The sequence below is a fragment of the Oryzias latipes genome, chromosome 4 (genome assembly GCF_002234675.1).
Source record: "Oryzias latipes chromosome 4, ASM223467v1".
In the NCBI taxonomy this organism is placed as follows: Eukaryota; Metazoa; Chordata; class Actinopteri; order Beloniformes; family Adrianichthyidae; genus Oryzias; species Oryzias latipes.
The window spans coordinates 20,776,784-20,797,300 of record NC_019862.2 but is presented as its reverse complement, the minus strand read 5'-3'; the positions used below and the strand labels follow the sequence as shown (position 1 = coordinate 20,797,300).

Sequence of the window (20,517 nt, the reverse complement as noted above, 5' to 3'; positions counted from 1 at the left end):
TCCACCACACTGTATGGTCCCGTCTTTGCTAAACTCAAGGTCTTTCCACACACTGGACTGGAATGATGGACTCATCATATTTTGCTGTCATCATGTGTGTTGTCCGCTCTGATGGTCAATTTTACATTTTAGTCTATTAAAAATATGGTGCCTCAATCCTAATGGTATTTTCCAGGATCAATAATAGTTTATTTATTTCATTTTTAAATTGGGATAAGTCGATTCGATTAACAATTTACCTCAGATTAATCTAGTTGGATTGTAAGAACATAAATCTATTCATCTAAAGTCAATTAACCTTTACACCCCTACTATTTTCATATACCTGCTACATCCAAATGCAGGCCTACACACAAACTAAGTGGTAAAGTTCACTAATGACTCTATGAAGCATGTTTTTGAGCTGTGCCCAGAGAAAACCCACACAGGACTCCACTGCATCACCCTTGAAGCAACAGCTTCTGGTGCAAATGGCTTTTCCACCGCTGCTAGAGATGAGTTTTTGCGGAGCTTTTTGTGATTTTGGTTTGCTGCATTGTTCATAAATCCTTAGATTGTCTGGAGACTTGCACGGATAGCAGCAGTTGGCAATAATTCTCCCTTGGAAGTGCTTAAAGCACTCGTTTTTTGAGGTCACTCTGCAGCTTTGGGGCTTCTGCATGCACTGACTGGTTTCTTGGGGAAATGTGCGGTGACACAAACAGCAGTTTGCACATATACGCAGCTTCCCGTAATTGATCTCTGCTTTCATCCAGCGGCTGGGAGCTAAGTCTGCAGACTTTGTCGGGCAAATGCACACCTGGAGAAAGTAAGCAGAAAACCTGCTTGCGGTGTTAACATGCCAGACAACCGGGTTACCCTGGCAGAAACTCAGGAAACTAACCTAATGCCTTCACAGAAACTAGCTTTCTGTCAACATGACCCTAAAGAGAACGGGCTGCCTGGAAAGCTGATTGTAACCTGATTACTCATCTGCATGTGAATAGACCTATGTGCTGCAGCAGATCAGACTTGTTTTTGCTCCGTAAACTCATAACTGGATTAAGGATGCTCTTGCGTGATGTCAAGAACCAGAATGAAGAGACGCTGCTGCTGCATCTGTTATGGTGAAAGGGACAATTGGATTAGTGACCTGTCAGTCAGGATTGAATGTGATGCCAACCTGATTTCCCCCTGTAAGGGGTTTGAAGGCCGGGGCCTGGAGGAAGTGGCCACAATCTTTGATGCAGAAATGTGTGACAGTTTTTCAACAAGCTGCATTTTTCCACCTCACTCTGGTTGTTGTGGTGGATGTGTTAATATGCGTGGAAGTAACCTGGGTTTGAGGGAAAATTTGAGGCTAATTGTAAAAACAAAGCAAAATAAGTAAATAATAAAAACGGGTATTTACACCACAAAGATATCCAGCTGCTCCTCTAAACAAACACTGACTGTCATGCAGATGCTTCTTGGAGAAAGAGGAGACGGGGCAGAGTGTTCTGTGGGATTAACAGTGGAAACTGTTCCCCAAACTGGTTATGAAACACCAGGATACGTCAGAAAGCTGATTGTAATCTGATTGATTCAATTGAACACATTTTTTTAAATTAAAATCTTTTAGGTTTTAAAAAAAAGTGGGAAGATGAAATGAAGCCTAATTCTATAATTTTTTTCTTTTAAATAAAAAAATAGGCAAAAAAGCCAGTTTTAAATCTAGTTTAGAATTTTCCAATTTCAGTCGTTTGTTTTTAATAAATGGCTTAATAAATATTTTTGTGCCATTTATTATGGCAGGGACTGAGGGTTCAGCACTGATGTCACATTTTTGTACAAAAACCTAAAGATTTGACATAATTAGTTTGATAATGTTAGAATGTGAAAAAAAAATTCTTTTCATTAGAAACATTTTTATGATCTTATTTATAAATCAAAATCTACTTGTGTTTAAGCATTTAAAGGAAACAAAGATACATTAAGTTATATTGTGACGCAGCTCTGACCGTTTGAATTACAGCTGTAGAAATGTGTTCACTAATTTACGTGGTTTCTGTTGATTTACTGATCCCTTCTGGGGGTTTTTCAGCACCCATGTGTGTTTAATGCTGCAAGCTGGATCCTTTATTTACGGCTGTTTTCATGTTTTCTTATCGTTTCAGGTGAAATTAGATCCGGACATGGATTCGCAGCTGAAGATCGGCTTCGTTGGAGCCGGGAACATGGCTTTTGGAATCACAAAGGGCATGCTGTCGGGTAAATTCATAGGAGTTTTTACGTACGTTTTTTTTCTCTTCTTTGAAACTTATTTTGAACAAAATAGTTTACTATCTGTTGTCTGCACAACTTAACAGGAAATGTTCTTCCTTCAAATATCAAAGTGAGCGCACCGTCTTCCAGGAATCTGGGACGCTTCCAGGTGAGTTTTCCTGTTTGTTGCTATGACGACACATTGTGGCACATGGACAGAGTGAGCAACGCTGGTGTGCGTGTGTGTTATTGGTTTCAGGAGCTTGGTGTTGCTGTAACTCACTCAAACACAGAGGTGGTGTGCGATTCTGATCTGGTCTTCATCACCGTTAAACCTCACCTGGTTCCTCCAGTTCTCAGTCAGATCTCACCACACATCACGGACAGACACGTCGTTGTGTCTGTGGCGGCAGGAGTCACCATAGCAACGCTGGAGGAGGTGTGTGATGCCCTCAGAAAAAACTCTGGTGTCAGGACTTAAAGACCTCATGCTTTAGCTTTGTGTTCATTTCTTTAGCTTCTCCCCGAGAACTCCATTGTGATCCGCCTGATGCCAAATCTCCCGTGCGTGGTCCAGGAGGGGGCCCTGCTGTTTGCACGGGGATCCCATGCGAAGCCAGACGATGTCGCTCTGCTGCGCTCATTGTTGCACTGCTGTGGTTTAGTGGAGGAGGGACCTGAGGCCTGGATAGACATCCACACGGGTCTGAGTGGGAGTGGCGTTGCTTTTGTGAGTGTCACAGCCATGAAACGTTTGTTAAAGTTAATGCAAACTAATACGTTCAAATGTAACAAGAAAATTAGTGCAAATGTTTGCCAATTTTTCTACAATTTTCCACATTTTTTATAGAGTATTAAACAGACTGAAGCGTTATGACATCTTTGTAAAATTTACAGCATAAATAGATAAAGTCAAAGTAATAAAATGTTTGCAGTTGACTTATTCGACTCTATTTTTTTGGTGAATTTAAAACAGAAAAATGCCTTAGTGTTTTTTTTTATTTTAAAAAGGCAAAATGGGACTTATTTTAACCCCTGCTTCTAAAACTTCCAAGTATGTCAGGAAAGTAATTGGTTAAAAAACAATTATGAAGAATCTATTTTCATATTCTATTAAACCTTGGATTAAAATGAAAGTTATTTAACTTGTTTTGTAGTGGGAAACCAAATGAGTTCTGCATTTGTAATGTAGGCTTTGGTCTGAGACAACTTCAATTCTAAGGAAAAAGTTACACATTGTTCTACATCGTCATTGTGAGTTTTTATTTTCTGACATCATATTTGCATCATTCACATGTGAATTGGTGTGAAATTACCTGAAGAAGGACCTGTCAAACCTGCAGACAGCGTTACTGATGCTGCTGGTTCTTCTGTGCAGGTGTATCTTTTTGCTGAAGCGTTGGCAGAAGGAGCCGTTAAAATGGGAATGCCAAGCGCTCTGGCTCACAGCATCGCATCCCAAACAGTCCTGGTCAGTTTCACAAAATGTTCAGCTTTTTTTGTTGTTTTTTTACATATAAACATGCTTACGACATCTCAAACACTGTCTGGGGCTTTGCAGGGTGCTGGAAGGCTATTACGGGATTCAGGGAGACACCCAGCTCAGCTGCGCTCAGAGGTCTGCACGCCTGGTGGAACGACCATCTATGGACTTCACACGCTGGAGCAGGGTGGTGTGAGGGCGTCCACCATGAGCGCCGTGGAGGCGGCAACCGAGAGAGCCAGGGAGCTCGGCCGACTGTCTGCAGCACGGAGCACCAAGTGATGGCAGCTGCTGCAACCTGCCTTTAAAGACATGAACTGTGATTAAAGAGGAAAGCCTGATGGGCTTTCTTTGCTCTGCAGGAACCTCCAGAACGAAAAAAAAAAAAAAAAGACATTAGCAGCTACATGATTTCATATGGATACGCTGCTGCATATTTTCCATGCACACTGATAATGCAGAGTTTTTTAATTAAGAGGTTCAAAAGGATTGAAAAGTGGATTTTCAAGTAGCTGTGGATTACTACAATAAATTAATCAAACAATCAGATGTCATAAGTATATAAATAGGTGTATAACCAATTTCTTTGCCTAAACAAAAGTAAATTTGTTGCAAATGAAAGTAATGTTACCGTATTTATAAAAGTACTAATATAGTAGATGTCATTATATTTTTTTTTGCAAAATCCACAGATTTAAGGAGGAATAAATAAAAGGAGTAGGTTGGTTAGAAACCCTGTGAAAGAGGGCGTGGCATTCTCGCGAGGAAAATTAAAGAAAGCCCCTCCCCCATCCTCCAGTTTCAGGTTTCACACACCCACCGCTTCTTCCTCCTGTCTTTCTCCTCTTCCTTCTTCCCGTTGTCAGTCTTCGCTGGAGGAGCACGCGCTGAAGGCACCGGCCTAAATCCCACACCGACCAGACGGCAAACAAAGCAGTAAGTAACATTCGCGGTATTTCATTATCCAGACTCCTGCGTGAAGATTACTCTTGTCATATTTAAAAAAAATGATGGGGAATATTGGTGAAAATGAGGTCAAAGTTTAGCTAGCAGTAGGCTAGCTGAATGGATGCTTATGCTAACACCACTCGGAGCGGCTGTCATTCCTGCTGGACGCCGGCACCAGGGGCCGCGTGTGCGGTTTTATCCTCCTTCTCCCTTCATGGCACTTATTCATTCCTGTTAATAATTGTATTTTAAGTTTAGACGCTTCAAATCAAAGGACAACGCGACGTCCGATGATTATTAGCATTTAAAGAGGAAAAAGCTAGCTAACGTTAGGGTTAGCAATGTCGTCCTCCTTCTATATTTTAAAATAAAAACTATAGAACATTTTCCTGTCATTTATTTACCTATAGAGCTTTTTGGCAGCGTTAGCTGCCAAAGAAAGACATAAAATATTGTACATTTGTTTTAGTGGAACAACTAATTTATAATGGGTCTCCTGGCTTAAAATCGCAGTTCTCCATCCTCAACGCATTTCGCAAATGAATAATCGGTCCCTTATATATATTTGCACGTTTTATTTTCCTACCGTACTAGCATAAACCGACTATTATAGATGATTCATGTCTTTTGTTTAATAAGTCCCCGTCTAAGAATTTAAAAAGAGCATTTTCAAAAACCAGATGTGGACATCAGTGCATGATGTTGTTCAACATTTATAGCTAGTATTTTTGTCTGATCCTTAATGAAAATGTGTGCATTTTATTTATAGTAATAAGCATACAACAGAGATCTGTTACCTTTCATTTGCAGCTCCATATACTAAATAAACTTTAATAGTAAGCGGATGCTGTTGGCTCGTTTTGAATCCCCTTTTCTCCCAAATTAATTAGTAACTCGCTGTGCAGCTCCCTCTTGGCCCTGCACCACCATCTGCTTCAACATTTTTAATTCTAAATCCGACATTTTATTGATCCTGGAAGGGAAATTTAAAGGCGGCTTGCAGTCCTCTGCTACATGTCCTGAAAGTAATGCAGATTGCATAAATACAAGCCTTTCTATCAGAGGAAACTGTGGATAAATGCATAATAAACGTATAATGAATAGTAATAAATAAATCTTTTCCTAATATGCATTTGGAATAAATTGCTTGCATACGTATGCACCCCCCTCCCCCCCCAGGCACCACATTTATGCTTTTTTAAACCCTTTTTTTGGTCAATTCTGTTTATCTATTTAGTAAGAAAATCAATATGTTTGAAAGCTGTGCTTAACCAAAGGTTCATGCTCCTTGTAATGTAAAGCGGAAGGATAAATGGAACCTTTTGAGGCACTTGTAGGGTTAACTGTCAAGTTCCTGTAGATTATCAGACACGAGTGAAAGACTAGAAGGGAGTCAGTTTGTTTTTGCTTGTTGGGAACTGCTTTAACCCTTGTGCTATCCTAGGCACTTTAACATTGGGAGTTGGGTCATCTAGACCCACTAGACAGTGCTCTGAACCTTTTTTCTTCAATGATTTGTGATCTTCACTGTTGTCCATGGATTACATGAAATCTTTCCACCTTTATCCACCTTTGTCATGGTAGGAATAACACGTCAATGTAAAGGCCCGTACACACCGGGACGAATATTCGCCAGGCGTTAAGGCCCGTACACACCGGGACGAATATTCGCCAGGCGTTATTCGCCAGCGTTTTTCGCCACGTTTTTTTGTGTTCACACCCAGGCGATTTTCGCTGACGATGAGTGGAGTGAACATGCAATTTCATTCCCTGGCATTAGATGGCGCTTAATGTAAAACAGAAATACTCCTGTACACAAGGTGGCGCTGCGCAACTTTACGTTTCTTAAAGTCGCTTTTCACTCAGAAGAAGAGAGCAAGTATTTACACGCTTGTCAGAATCAAACAAAGAAAACGTGAATATTTCAAGCACCAGTAGCTCCAACTGGTGCTTGGTTCGGGGATATTTTAGAATGTCCGTCATTATTGCTTCGCGGGTGTGTAGACGCTACTTGTCGTCTATCTTCTTCGCTGGTATGTGTGCTCAGCAAGGCAGTTTTGTGTTTGAGCGCCCCCAAGTTGTGTTTTACTGTAACTTCAGAAGCTCCAGACACGTGAGCAAAAGCGCCATTCTCATTGGTCGAGTAGATTTCGACGCGACGCGTCGAAAAAAAAAAACGAACCCGAGGCGTTTTTTTTTTTTTTGACGCTTTAACGCCTGGCGTTTTTTCGCGTCGGTGTGCACACTCTCATTGGTGCCCTTTGTTTAGTCACGAGGCGTTAAACGTCGGCGAAAATCGCCGGCGAAATTCGTCCCGGTGTGAACAGGCCTTATTCGCCAGCGTTTTTCGCCACGTTTTTTGTGTTCACACCCAGGCGATTTTCGCTGACGATGAGTGGAGCGAACATGCAATTTCATTCCCTGACATTAGATGGCGCTTAATGTAAAACAGAAATACTCCTGTACACAAGGTGGCGCTGCGCAACTTTACGCTTCTGAAAGTCGCTTTTCACTCAGAAGAAGAGAGCAAGTATTTACACGCTTGTCAGAATCAAACAAAGAAAACATGAATATTTCAAGCACCAGTAGCCCCAACTGGTGCTCTGGGTCGGGGATATTTTAGAATGTCCGTCATTATTGCTTCGCGGCAGTGTAGACGCTACTTGGCGTCTATCTTCTTCGCTGGTATGTGTGCTCAGCAAGGCAGTTTTGTGTTTGAGCGCCCCCAAGTTGTGTTTTACTGTAACTTCAGAAGCTCCAGACACGTGAGCAAAAGCGCCATTCTCATTGGTCGAGTAGATTTCGACGCGACGCGTCGAAAAAAAAAAACGAACCCGAGGCGTTTTTTTTTTTTTGACGCTTTAACGCCTGGCGTTTTTTCGCGTCGGTGTGCAGGCCTTCAGGGTGGGGTCATCTAAGATAGCACAAGGGTTAAAGATGACACTTACACAGTCTTTGAAAATGTTGACATCTTAGATTATTTATATCTAATGTCTTTTTCAATGGCTCTCTGAAAACTGGATGAAAAGAACGTGTTGAGCTTTGGCTTTGATACTAAGTTCAGTTCAACATCTTTACTGAGTAAGGTGAGTTAAAAAGCTTACATTCTGATTTTTTTTAAATTAGAAATGTCTTTTGAATGTAGGTGGCACTAATTAATAAGGGTGTATTCAGACTGGCATCAAGCGGCCTATTTTTTATGGACCAAAGCTTGGTCCATAAAAACAAAACCATGTGACTACAGATCTCGTCAGTCATTGCCTTGGAGCTACAAGGGTGGGCCAATAACAACAAGAGAACAAACAATCCTTATCTGGACTGTTATCCTATTAAAACTTTACATGTCGATGACCAGTTTTGAACTTTACTTTGGGACGGCGGAGGCATGCTGCAAGGCGGTTACTGGGAAGGAGACGCGCCATGTGTGAAAGCAGTTAGATCATTTTTTCTTCTTTGATAAAATGGCAATAATTGCTTTACATTTGTCTGCGACTCATCAGTTGCTACATTCCTACACTGTTTACATCACGTGACCAACCGCTATGGTGGCCGTTTTGGTCCAGTTGTTAATACTTCCCTCCGAGGAAGGATTGTATTCCGACTAAGGAATCCTAAAGCGAACTCAAGCTTAGTCCAATTGGAAACAAACCGAGACCACTTCGAAAGATGGACCAGACAGGTCCCGGACCAGAATACGTTTAGTTGTATTCAAACTGAAAATTTGTTCTGGATTATCAGGGGAGACTAACTCTGGTCTGAATAAACCCTAGCTTTCGATGCACGTGAATGTGTTATTTTATTAAATAAATAACACTCCCTGGTCTTTAGGAACTTATTTAGCATGAACCTCTTCATTCTTTGCATGCTGTGATGTTAATTCTTTTGTTTTTAAATTTGTTGACTGTAAACACAGTTTAAGGTCTCTGTTTTAGCAGCTCAGAAAAGTCAGCTATCTTAATAATTTGAGTAGTTTGCATGGACGTTTTCCGTCTTTCTGCATGCATCGGAGGACTTCTGTGTTTGCTTTCAACTGTAGTTTTGGGTACGACTTTGTAATAAAGTTAAAAAAAAAGGTATTTTGTAAAAAGGCATAAAAAAGAAATCACTTTTTGTCTCGACTTTTTTCGCTTTTCTCTTAACTAATCCAAGAGTCTCTACTTGTTATTCTTTCTCCTGCAACTGCTCAAAGATGTCAAAGAAGATCTCCCAGAGCTCTGTAGAGGATAAAGTGGAGCAAGATTCCCCTCCCAGTCGTTGTCCAGTGGACCAGTCCACACAAGCGGCTCTGGGAGGTAGTAAAAAGGCAGAATCGGGCCAGAGAAACGGGGAGACTGCGTCATCATCTCCAGAGAGCGGCAGCTTGAATGGAGATTTGAAACGCTGTGGGAAATCACGCCGCCGCAGGAAACGCTCGTCTAATCCCGACAAATGCCCAGAAGGGAAAGTCGAAAAGGTGAAAAAAGAAGAAAAACCGGAAAAACAAACCAGCCAGGCCTTTAACCAGCAAGATGTGTTGAACGGCTTGCAGTCGGAATGTGCTAATGTGTGGTTTGAGCGCAGCATCTACGAGCGCGCAGAGAGCCTGTACCAGAACTGGCTGACTGCCTCCTTTCCCAAGACCCCCCAGTCTAAACCCTCACCTCCATCCTCAGGAAAACGCTCAAACAATGCGCCTGCTGTGGTGCCAGTTTCCTTAGGACCGGCCTGTCACCATGGCGATCGATTGGCTTGCCACCATGTCAAACAGGCAGTTGTGGTCAACAAGACGTCTTTCGACCAAGCGGAACGCTGCTTTGTTGAAGGTTCTGCCCTGCCAGCAGTTCCTAACTCTTTAGTCCTCCCCTCCTCCCCTAACTGCCCCGCTGCATCAAGAACGCCCGATGAAGGGTATCAATCTCAAGCTCAGACTCCGGCCACCCCCGTCATCCAGCAGGCGGCTGCCACCCCAGTGGCTCGACAGTCCATTAACGGGCTTCCCCGCATCCCTCTTGAGCTGGTAAAAGGGGTGTGGCTTGACAAACCACTGTATGACCGTGCTGAGGCCACCTTCTACCAAAACATGTACGGTAACAACTCCTCCAAGAGGCCCAGCTGCACCTCCACTTCCAGATGCAACGACCATCCTCAGAGTCTTGTGGAAGAGGAAGAAGAGGAGGATGAGGAGCTGGTGGAGGACAAACCATTGGTCCTCCTTGGTAAAGCTGAGGTTTTCCACGCTCTTCACCCAATCCAGGAGGAGGAGGAACCAGCTGAGGCTCAGGAGAAAGAAGAAACACCAGGAATATTCTTCCTCCATCCAGACAGCGAGCGAGTGTGGCTGGACAAGTGGCGGTGGGATGCTGCAGAGAGTCGTTTCCATGGCACCAATGCAGCTAAAGGCTGTGCAGTGAAGAAGAATCGACGAGCAGGAGCAAAAGTTGCCTCCAAGGGCTCACGAAGGGACAAGTATGAGCGAACATGGAGAGGGAACTGCAGCAGATGTTTTAGTTCATGTGTCTTTTCCGTTCTCATCACACGTTCCCATTTGTTGAATACTCTTTTTTTTTTTTTTTTCATTTACATTGTGTGTCTCTCTTTTTTTGTTTCATTTATTCATCTTTTGGGGTTTCTTTGATGTTCCTTAATTGCTGCTTTTTCCACATCATTGTTTTTCCAGTTTCCTTAAACCATATATTTTGGCAGATTGTGTAGTGAACATATTTTAAAGAAAAATAATCATCAGTGCAGAATATTCCCATTTGTGGCTTTTAAGAATAATATTTAGTGTAGCGGAGTTGTTTTTTCTTGATTTCCATGATTCATTTGTCTTTGCTCTGTCCTCCAGAAAAATGACTTCAGTAGACTTTCTGGCCAAGGAGAAGATCTGGTTTGACAAACCTCGCTATGATGAGGCAGAGAGACGCTTCTATGAGCAAAAGAACGGTGGTGCTGCACAGACGACGCAGGTTACTGCACTCCTTGTTAATGTTTTCCACCTTCACTGTACTTATATGAATTGGATGACAGATCTGAAGCTGTTGGCTTTTCGTTCTTTTAGTAACGACAGTAAAGACGTTCATTTAAAGAAATTTAGCATATCTATCATTATTTTATCAATGGATTCATTTTAGGAAACCCTTAAAACTGCAGCTTCCTCTCATTTCAGACAACATAGAAGACATATTAATGTTCGCTACTGTTTGTGTTTTCCAGGATGTCGGTGCAAACGCCATTCTCCAAGACATTGCTCGGGCCAGAGAAAACATCCAGAAATCTTTAGCGGGGGTAAGCTTTGTGCACACGCTCTGTTCGTCTTTAGAGCTTAGAGCTGTCTCGAGGGGAGACTTGGACAGTTCATGTAGAAGGCTGACGACGCCTGCCTGTTTTTCAAATCGAGATAAACCGGCGCCACTCTTCTGACATGATGGTCACCCATATCCACCATTGCAAGGACACTAGCAATAAACAGATCTTTTTCTGTTTCGTGCACAATTTGGGAGATATGCCAATAACTGTAAGTGGCGAACATGTGTCAGTAAAAAGTAGAAAATGAAGAAGCAGGTCCTTCCTGCTTCTCTAGTGTGAACACCAAGGTTCAAGAAGGCACTTGAAGTGCGTTCCAGTGTGTACGTGGCTGAAGTTCGACCTGGTTTAGCTGGTAATGTGTGTTCAATGACCAAGCGTTTTGTACTTGGAGCTCAAACGGTTGTAATGATGTGCACAGCTATGCTTGAACGCCAGTTTTAAACCCACAAGTGCGAAACGTGGATTTATGGATACCTGCTTAGACTTTTCAGTGGAAGTGGCTACTTGAACATGTGTTGCCCAGGGTGGTGTGCATATAGGTTTATGCTTTAGAAACATTGCAAAGGATGATCGGTTTCCTGACTTGAATCAGAGCTTTATAGTTCATCTCTGATTGAATGCCACAGTGTGGTATCTTTGTCTCTCAGCGGTGTACCTGCTTCTCTTCAGTTGTGTTTGGTATAGACGTCTTAACTGAGACTTGGAGGTGGTGGAAGGTATCTTGCTTTTACTGCTCCTCTTCTTTTCATCTTCTGTCCTGGTTTAGATGTTCCAGCTTATATCTGTCCATGCTTGGAACATGTTAAATGCTATCCACCTTCCTTTTGTTTTTTAAAGTTCTGTTTATTCAATTTCATTTCTATATATTTATCATTTGCATGTTCATCCAATTTTGTGATTCTTTGTGTTTTTTTCCATTTGCCCCTGATTTCTTTCCTTTTTCATACCTTAAATCTCCTCCTGCTGCTAGCTGAAGACTACACTGTGTAGCAGAGGGTCAGCCCAGTCCTCCTTGAACCATCAGTCCCTGCTTGTAAGTGCCTGCAGACATGGCGTGTCACTAACAGGAAGCTCTCCCCTCTGGTTGTTTTTGTCAAAGAGCTCTGGTGTCTTTAATGTTCTGTTGGGGTCCGTGCTCCGCTAAAGCTGCTCTGCTGTGATCCTCCTCTGTCTGCCTCAGTGTTTCGTTGGGTTCATCCGCTTCACGTGTCCACATAAAACTCTTCACCGTCTCAATCTGTGCAGAACGCCGCCAGCAACAACCCAGCCGATCAAGGAGAACTCATTTCTCGCATCAAGAGCCTGGAGCTGGAGAACCGCAGTTTACACAAAGGTGGGCTTATTATTAGCTTCACCCAGAAAAGCAAAAGCAAAACCTGTCAGTTTAAGGTGGAATTAGCAGCTTTTAAGGGACTGTTTGTGTAAGTAGAACTTAAAAATGGTGTCATAGTAGTAGCTTTAAAGGTTGTCATCTGGACAGTCAAATGACGACCTTTAAACCTACTACTATGATGGAATCTACCTGGATGAATGAGAGTCTTCATAGACATACTTAAGAAATGGTGCCTCGGTCTCCTGATGCCTGAACATAATTACACCTCAGGTTTTTAAGGAAGTTAATCCGCCTGGTTAAGCGGTGCATAAATAGTCACAGATCCACCAGTGTTTTCGTCTTCACGTCTGCAGAGATGTTCTTTGTTCTGTGAACAAAGCTTCTGCTTCAGGAATAAAAGGACTGAATGTCCTCCTTTCTATCAGAAATGCATCAGTGAGGGTTTCTGCTCTTTCTGAAGATGTTTTGTAACCTTTTCACACATTTACTCCGTTGTGGATCTGAAAGAGGTTTAACTGCAGAGCCCCCTGCTGGTCAAAACATGCAAGACGGGCAGCACAAATGCATCACATGCATTACATACTGATGGTCCTACATCTCCTGTATTATGATGATCCTATTGCTGTCTGTACCTGTGTCTGCTCTGACTCTGCTCCTGTCCCCTCAGTGGTGGATGACCTGCGGGCGGCGCTCTCCAGGCTGGAGTGTCGAGTTGCCGTTCTGGAAAAACCTCCTGCATCCGTGACTGCGGCGCCGTTGCGGACCTGCACAAATGTAAGTTGGTTTTAGCAGGTCGGCTTCCGCTGCTTTGTCGTTCAAAAACAAAAAAGTAATTTTTAGCTAATGTGTAATCCCACTTCCTGCAGGGCTCTGCTGTGCAGCAGAAGAACAGCTGTCCTGTTAAAGAGGACGACGAGGACGACGACGACATAGACCTGTTTGGTAGTGATGAGGACGAAGAGGCGGATAAACTCAAAGAACAGAGACTGAAAGAGTACGCAGAGAAGAAAGCCAAGAAGCCTGCTCTCATCGCAAAGTCCTCAATCTTACTGGATGTTAAACCTGTGAGTAGAAGACTCTTTGAATGAAGCTTCAGTGGACTCCGTGTCCTCCCTTTCATTTGAGCTCTTCTGCTTCCTGCAGTGGGACGATGAAACGGACATGGCCAAGCTGGAGGAGTGCGTGCGCTCGGTTCAGGCCGACGGCCTGTTATGGGGAGCGTCCAAACTGGTTCCTGTGGGTTACGGTATCAAGAAGCTGCAGATCTCGTGCGTGGTGGAGGACGACAAAGTGGGAACTGACCTGCTGGAAGAAGAGATCACCAAGTTTGAAGACTTTGTAAGCTCACAATTTGAAAAAAGAAAACTCTGAAATGCAACTTTAAGCTTAATTTTCTTTTATGTCCTTCATCATCAAAAGAAAAAGGCTTCAAGAACATTGAGTGGAGTGAAAAACAGTTTAGAAGGTGAAAAATAGAGCCACCATAAACAAATGTGTTTTTTTTCTGCTGTGTTTCAGGTTCAGAGTGTTGATGTAGCAGCTTTCAACAAGATCTGATCTGTGGACGTCCGTCTCGTTCCTCTGCTGAATGTGTTGACGGTTTAATAAAACATTCTTGCACTGAAGCTGCTCTTGTTTGACCTTCTCTCTTTTTGAAAAAATGAAATAAAATTCACTAAAGGGTTGGACATATCGGACCAGTTTGTGTCACCAAGGTTCAGTTTTGAAAAACATTTTTCCTTAGAGGAAGTCCTTGTCTTTTCAGGAATTTGTTAATTTTCATCACAGTGAAATACTGAACACAAATTGTTTTACAACTTCTGAAAAAGTTCATATCACTTCTTCCCTTTTATTATAACAATGCTGAAACATTTAAGTCTATTTATGGAGCTGAACTCCACAAAAACATTTGTTTAAAACAAAAGAATACCTTTTGATGATCACACCGGTCATCTGTTGTATCGCTGTGAATGAGTTGTGTTGCTGCAGCTGCGCCTCGCGGCCAAACGCAGGCGGTGCGGTGGGATCCAGCAGCCGTCTAACCCTACGCGGCTGCAGGGATCCTCCTCCGGCTGCTGCTGTTTTCTCTGACAGATGTTGAGGGCGGATGAGCTGCACTGCAGACTCCTCCAGATGCAGGAATGTCCCAGCCTGCACACATCAGAGCATCCCTGCTGAGAGAACGAGGAGACGCTCCAGAACATCTGGTTCCTTGTGTTTGGATTATTCTTTTAAAATACCAGCAGATTGGCTCCAGTGCCGCTCATCTCTTAGTTGCTGCTTAGAACAGCAGGAGTTGTTGTGTTCACGTTGGTCTGGACTAGATGGTTTTGTCCAGAGACAATTAAAAGGACAGATGACGGTCCTGTTGATGTTGATGCTGGGGGCGGGGAAGGTGAGGTCTTGCCCAGGGACATGGCGACAATTGGCCGGGCGGAGCGGGGATTTAACCGCCAACAAGCTCAAGCACCTGAGACACTGCTACCCTAAGAATGAATAAAATAATCCAGCTGTGTTAGAACAGTTTTGACTTTACGATTATTTAACCCTTGTGCTATTTTAGATGACCCCACCCTAACTTTGTCATGTTATTCCTGCCATGACAAAGGTGGAAAGATTTCATGTAATCCATGGACACCAGTGAAGATCACAAATCATTAAAGAAAAAAGGTTCAGAGCACTGTCTAGTGGGTCTAGATGACCCAACTCCCAACGTTAAAGTGCCTAGGATAGCACAACAGTTACAAAGAAAAAAAACCTTTCAAATTGCAACTGGTATCTGTTGTATTCCAGTTTTCCAGAATCTCAACGTGGACAATAAGAAATCCACATCAGCAAAACACAAAGCACACTTCTTATTTACATTTTTGTATAAATTTGATAAAAAATTAGAAAAAAATCCTTACTTAAAATCGGACAAAATCTCATTAGAGACAGAAAAACACCTCCTTTGATCGTAGAGTTTCACGCATCAAATATCAAGTTCCAAGATACTTCATCGAGATAAATCGAAGTTTCACATTTCTAGAAAGGAGACACTTTTTTGTATTTGATAGCTTTTTAAAAAAAGGTAGTTATAATTTCTTCTTTCAAAACAAAATGGAGTTTTGAATAAAAATGGATTTTAGCCAAGCTTTAAACTAATTGAATCTTTGAGGTTCAGTGATAAATATTAGAATTCAGATTTTATTACAAAACAACAAAAGTAACTCTACTAGTAAACATTTACAAGGAATCAAGATAATTTACTCCATTTAAGTGGAATAAAGATTTATAGATTTGTCTAATATCAGTGTTGTTTTCTTTTCAGAAACACTTCAATTTCTGTTTTGAACTGAAGCACCGCAATAGAAACATTAATTATTTTACCTACAAAATCCAAACCAGATGTTAAAAGCATAATAACACAAAATAAGTCAAACATGATGATTCTGATGAACCGAAGTAACCCTTGTGCTTTCCTATGGGGTCAAGTTGACCATTGACGTGTTCTCCTTACCATGATAAAGGTGGAAAGATTTCATGTAATCCATGGACACCAGTGAAGATCACAAATAATTGAAGAGAAAAGGTTCAGCGGACTGTCTAGTGGGTCTAGATGACCTAACTCCCAATAGTAAAGTGCCTAGGATAGCAAAAGGGGAAAAAACATAAAAGAATCTTGGCTGCCCTCTAGTGGTTAAAGCTAAAATCACAGCTGGGGGTTTTATTGGAAAAATACTAAACGAAAATAAGAATACACGTAAAACCTAAGCCCCGTTTTTCAAGCAGGATAAAATATACATTAAGAGAAATGAACAAATACTTATTTCAAAAACGTTTCGTCTATGTTTTATTTGGCACATGTATTTCAGATAACAATAAAAAAAATTGAAACTGGGATGAAATCAATTATATAAGAGGAGAGCTGATGAAACAAGACTTTTAGTGTCTTCGCTGGAATTAAAAGCTCTGAATTCTCCAGAGCAGCTGGAGATCTGTTCTCATAAAAAATGTCACTGTGTATCATTACAGACAAAAGGTGAGGTAAAAAACAATGTTATCAAATGAAGTAAAAAACAAAATAAAATAAATTGCTGTAAAAAATATCAAGGACACATTCAAACTAAAGCAACAAACTTCTAATGATAAAAACTAACTTTCAACTTAAATTCAGAGCACAATGATTATTTGGTAAATTAAATCGTTTGCACATCTTCCTATTAGAAAGAGTTTGTATGTTTGTTCTATTGAATTTTACTGTTTTAACTCTCTAACTGCCTGCTCAACCAATACTATTAAAAATAATTCTGTGATTTACTCCCACAAAGAAATAAAAAGCGGAAAAGCTTTTTTTTCCCTTTTACATGAGTTTGTCTCAGTTGGGTAGTTGTAGTGAACATCACAGCTGCATAATAACATTTTACTGGCATTCCTCCATTTTTCCCTGATAATTGTAAACCGAACACAAACGGTTGCCTCATTCCTGGCAGATTTCTGCCAGGAAAACTAATCGATCAAACTTGAGGGGACTTTTTAGGAATTAACCATTAAAAGAGATTAGATTCTTGGGAAAGTTTTAAAACAAGAAAGACAAAGAAAAATCTATAAAACCTCGAACATGTAAATATCAACCCTGTTTTAACATCTGCAGGTGTGGAGCAAACCTGAAACGTGACCAGAAGAAACAGACCTGACAAAAACGGCGGTTTTCTCCCATGAACATCTCTGAAACTTCATCCTCCAGCCCCAAAATCTTCAAGTTAAGTTTTTTTAAACTCTTGAATTTGGTTATAATTTTCAGGAGCAGTGGCATCAAATGTCCACTAGATAGAGCAGTTGAGTCACTTATGAAAAATTACTTTTGGGGCCTCCAGCTCATTTTTAGGGCCCACAATTAGGTCATCATGTCCAGAAAACAACATTTCTGTAAATGTATTTTCAATCATTACAATAATGTGAGAACAGAGATAGAAATATGTGAATGAGAGTTGATCTGCTGTTCAAATCCTTGCTGGAGAATATATATATATATAATGAAGATTTTTTTGTTGCTTTCTTTTCTTACTTTTTCTTACTTTTCTTACTCTGATGCAATTTTGCTGCTTGGTGGACTGTTGCTTTTTTTGGTGCTTTGTTTCAGTTTTTCTCAGAAAGCAAGCCCTAATTATTCCCCTTCCACCACCATGCTTCAAGGATGGCCTCACTCAGAAGACTGAATGTGTAATGTACACCACACAGGAGGAATGTTCAAAGACTATTAAGTAGCATGTAATAGACTAGAAATAGGGCCGACTTACTTTTAGTCCAGCTTCATTGTACTCAAAAGGTATTCTCTCTCCTAACAGGTAAGTACCACGAAGCACACTTTAACTCAACATGTACATTTCCCATTCAATTTCATTGTACCTATTACTCCTTTCTCATTAACAGTAAGTACAAAAAAAGCAACTAATAAAGGCACCACATAAGCACTATGTAAATACCCATCTTCTTTCATATGGTGAGTACCATCATCATGATGATGATGAGTACCATGAAACACACATAAACTAATAAAGTCACTCAAAAGTAAACTCTGGGTGCCTCTTCACAATACTTCAAAGGTAGTTTTTGTGTCTTCTTAACACATGGTAAATACCTTAAACATACAATAAGTTAAAAGTAAACTCAAGGTACTTTATTTGTACCCTGTTACCCTGTCCTTGCATTTGGAGGGACCACAAGAGACACAATGACTCAACACATGAATACCCAGTAGGTACTCCAAAGATGAAAAAATCGATTAAATGACCTGAGCGGGATCTATGCTCAGTTCATGGAGTCCTGAGTGGGAAGAGTCTGCTCCTTCTATGAGATAAGATCAGAGCCAGAGGTGTAAATGTTGACATGAACCCGAGGACACCAGTGGCTTCTTCTGTTGGAAGTCAGGCCCCTCAGCCTTCCTCATCACCAGGAGACGACTGCATGGATGCTTTTTAGGGGAAATTACCTACCCAGTCTGATTGTAAGTACTAAAGCAGAGACTCTGTGTGAGCCAGATTTAAAAAAAAAAACAGCTTGAAAAATAAATATTCTCTTTACTTCCTGCAGGCTGCTTTGCTTTCACACTTTTCACACGACCCACTTCATTAGGTTTTTTTCTAATCCTGAAAGAACGAATCAAGTCAACGAAAAGCAAAGTCATCCATCTGTCCGTCTGCTGTAGAGGGCACTCTGTTGACTTCCTTTCATAAAGTAGAGCCAGTATAATGCTGAGAGCCCTGTCTGCCCTTTGAGAGGCGCTAATATTCCCCCCCGATGATGGACGGATGGTTGGAATCTGGAGGCAGACTGTGAGCAGATGTGCCCGGAACACCTTCACACGTCCGTCCTTTGGTCAGTCATGAGTGGACAAAGCAACAGCAGTCAAAGTCAGGCGGGAGCAGGCAGCTCGCCTGTGAGAGACAGCAGCGATTACTGTCAAAGACCTCCTCCACAGAGGAGGAGAAAGACGGGAAGACCGGAGGAGGCTTCGTCTGCAGCTCAGCTCATCAGAATCCTGTTTCCTTCTTGTCTCTCAAAGGGATCTAGTGATAGTTTAGAGAAAAGAAACTGTTTTGGTTTCTTTCTAAACTACTTTAAAACCAGCCATTAGAGATTTTTATTTCAAAATATTTGCAATAATGAGGATTTTATACATTTTCTCCCAACATTCTTTCCCTGAAATGCTCAGTGGTGACCTCTGAATGAGCACACGCCTGTCTTTACCCGACCTTTGTGACCTTCATGAATCACTTTCATCTTGAACAGGTATGATGGACACCAGATGGGGTTAAAGCGTCCGTGGAGGACTAGCAAAAGTTCCTCTAAATGCATTGGAAAAACAAAACATTTGTTGCTCATCAACTAATTCTGTTGCTTTAGCATGAAAAGCTTTAGCTGATGCCCCGCCCACATTGATGCCTGTTTTTATTTTTTTAATTTTATTTCAACCTAATTATTAGGATAAAAGCTAAACTTCCTGTTTTTTTGTTTTTTTTTGAGGTTCAAACATCTGTCTGCAGAACATTACTGTGAAGGCAGCTGTTTATGGTGGATCTGTTTTCTGTTCAGAGGAACCATGACCGACAAAACAGAACAGTTAAACACTTTCCATCTGCTGGACTTTTGGTTTGTCAGTGGTTATGTGATGTCAGGGCGTAGAATAAAATCACGTTTATCTATTGGTCAGCAAAGACACTTCCGGTTCGTAATGCCAGACATGTCACTGCTGGAAACAAAATTGCTTTTTTATTTGTTGCTGAACGCGTTCTGCTTTTTGTCACACTGTACTTTCATTAGGGCTGCACCAAGTAGAACCTCTGACCTCAAAGTGAGAAGGTCCAGGTTCAAATCCCAGCGGGGACCTTTCTCTATGGTGATTGCATGTTCTTTTCTCCATGTGTGGCTTCTCTCCAGCTCCAAAAACATGCTTCACAGGTTGATCGGTGTCTGAATTGCCCTAGGTGTGCGTGAGTGTGTGGTCTTGCAACAGACTGGTGACCTGTTCAGAGTGTACCACGACTTCGTGGTCGAGTCAGCTTTAGCGATCCCGTGACCCCTTTTACAACGTTATGTTAATGTTCTATAAAAACAAACTGCATCCACTGCAGCTTCGTACAAAAAACAATTTATTAAAGAGAACCAACTTTTCTGGAATATCTTGATAAATGCAGGCCCACGTATGACAGTTTAACCCTTTAACAACCCAACTAAGACAAAATCAATTAAAAAAGTGGTTTTTTTTGGCTGATTATTGCCTTGGGGGAGTGAAACATGCAATCAATGTTTTTAATAATATTTAGTGAATTGTTAAAAAATATATGTTTTGTGTCATAAAAAGCAAATGTGAAGCTATTTCAAGAGACATGATGGACTCTCGGTGAGTCTGCCTTCACCGTCTCAACAGACACAGACGCCTCTTCTGGTTAAATAACAACACAGCTTTGGGTTTGGCCGTCTGAGCCAGCTGGAGGAGCTCATTACACTCCTCCATTGATTGATTCATCAATATTAGTGTCAGGAGGGAAGCTCCACTGATTCTCTATAATGCATTTTGTGTTTGTGTCAGAAAACTTCAGCAGATCCTCAGGTTACAGTTTTTTTCCCTCCTCTGTTGCAGAGGCGGTTTTGCAGATTTGTGAAACTTAATGGAGCCTCCAGTCCTTCATGTTGTCTTTCAATCTCACTCACACAAACCCAGAGCTGTAATCTTTTCCCCGCGCGGGTCGATAAAGCCAATAAT

General features: G+C 41.5%; 3 protein-coding genes across 5 annotated transcripts; all 3 read left to right on the top strand.

Moving 5' to 3' along the window:
- Window positions 1-2,153: 2,153 nt before the first annotated feature.
- Window positions 2,154-3,988, top strand: pycr3 (pyrroline-5-carboxylate reductase 3). The gene is made up of 6 exons (XM_023953867.1): window positions 2,154-2,229; window positions 2,328-2,392; window positions 2,483-2,662; window positions 2,741-2,953; window positions 3,602-3,694; window positions 3,785-3,988. The coding sequence occupies exons 1-6, from the start codon at window positions 2,154-2,156 to the stop codon at window positions 3,986-3,988; spliced, it is 831 nt and encodes a 276-aa protein (XP_023809635.1).
- A 520-nt stretch (window positions 3,989-4,508) lies between these two features.
- On the top strand, window positions 4,509-13,897 carry LOC101158844 (elongation factor 1-delta). Of its 3 annotated transcripts, XM_011474249.3 has the most exons (9): window positions 4,535-4,642; window positions 10,479-10,599; window positions 10,847-10,918; window positions 11,910-11,972; window positions 12,185-12,272; window positions 12,940-13,046; window positions 13,139-13,336; window positions 13,416-13,610; window positions 13,791-13,897. In XM_011474249.3, the coding sequence occupies exons 2-9, from the start codon at window positions 10,483-10,485 to the stop codon at window positions 13,827-13,829; spliced, it is 879 nt and encodes a 292-aa protein (XP_011472551.1). In that variant the 5' UTR covers window positions 4,535-4,642; window positions 10,479-10,482; the 3' UTR covers window positions 13,830-13,897. The 3 variants fall into 3 exon arrangements, with proteins under 3 accessions (XP_004068159.1, XP_011472551.1, XP_023810154.1); XM_004068111.4 differs by lacking the exon at window positions 11,910-11,972 and having other exon boundaries at window positions 4,509-4,642; XM_023954386.1 differs by lacking the exons at window positions 4,535-4,642; window positions 11,910-11,972 and adding an exon at window positions 9,990-10,099.
- Window positions 4,581-10,319, top strand: LOC111947325. Its single transcript, XM_023953865.1, has 4 exons — window positions 4,581-4,639; window positions 7,684-7,740; window positions 8,844-10,040; window positions 10,311-10,319. The coding sequence occupies exons 3-4, from the start codon at window positions 8,844-8,846 to the stop codon at window positions 10,317-10,319; spliced, it is 1,206 nt and encodes a 401-aa protein (XP_023809633.1). The 5' UTR covers window positions 4,581-4,639; window positions 7,684-7,740.
- Window positions 13,898-20,517: the final 6,620 nt, after the last annotated feature.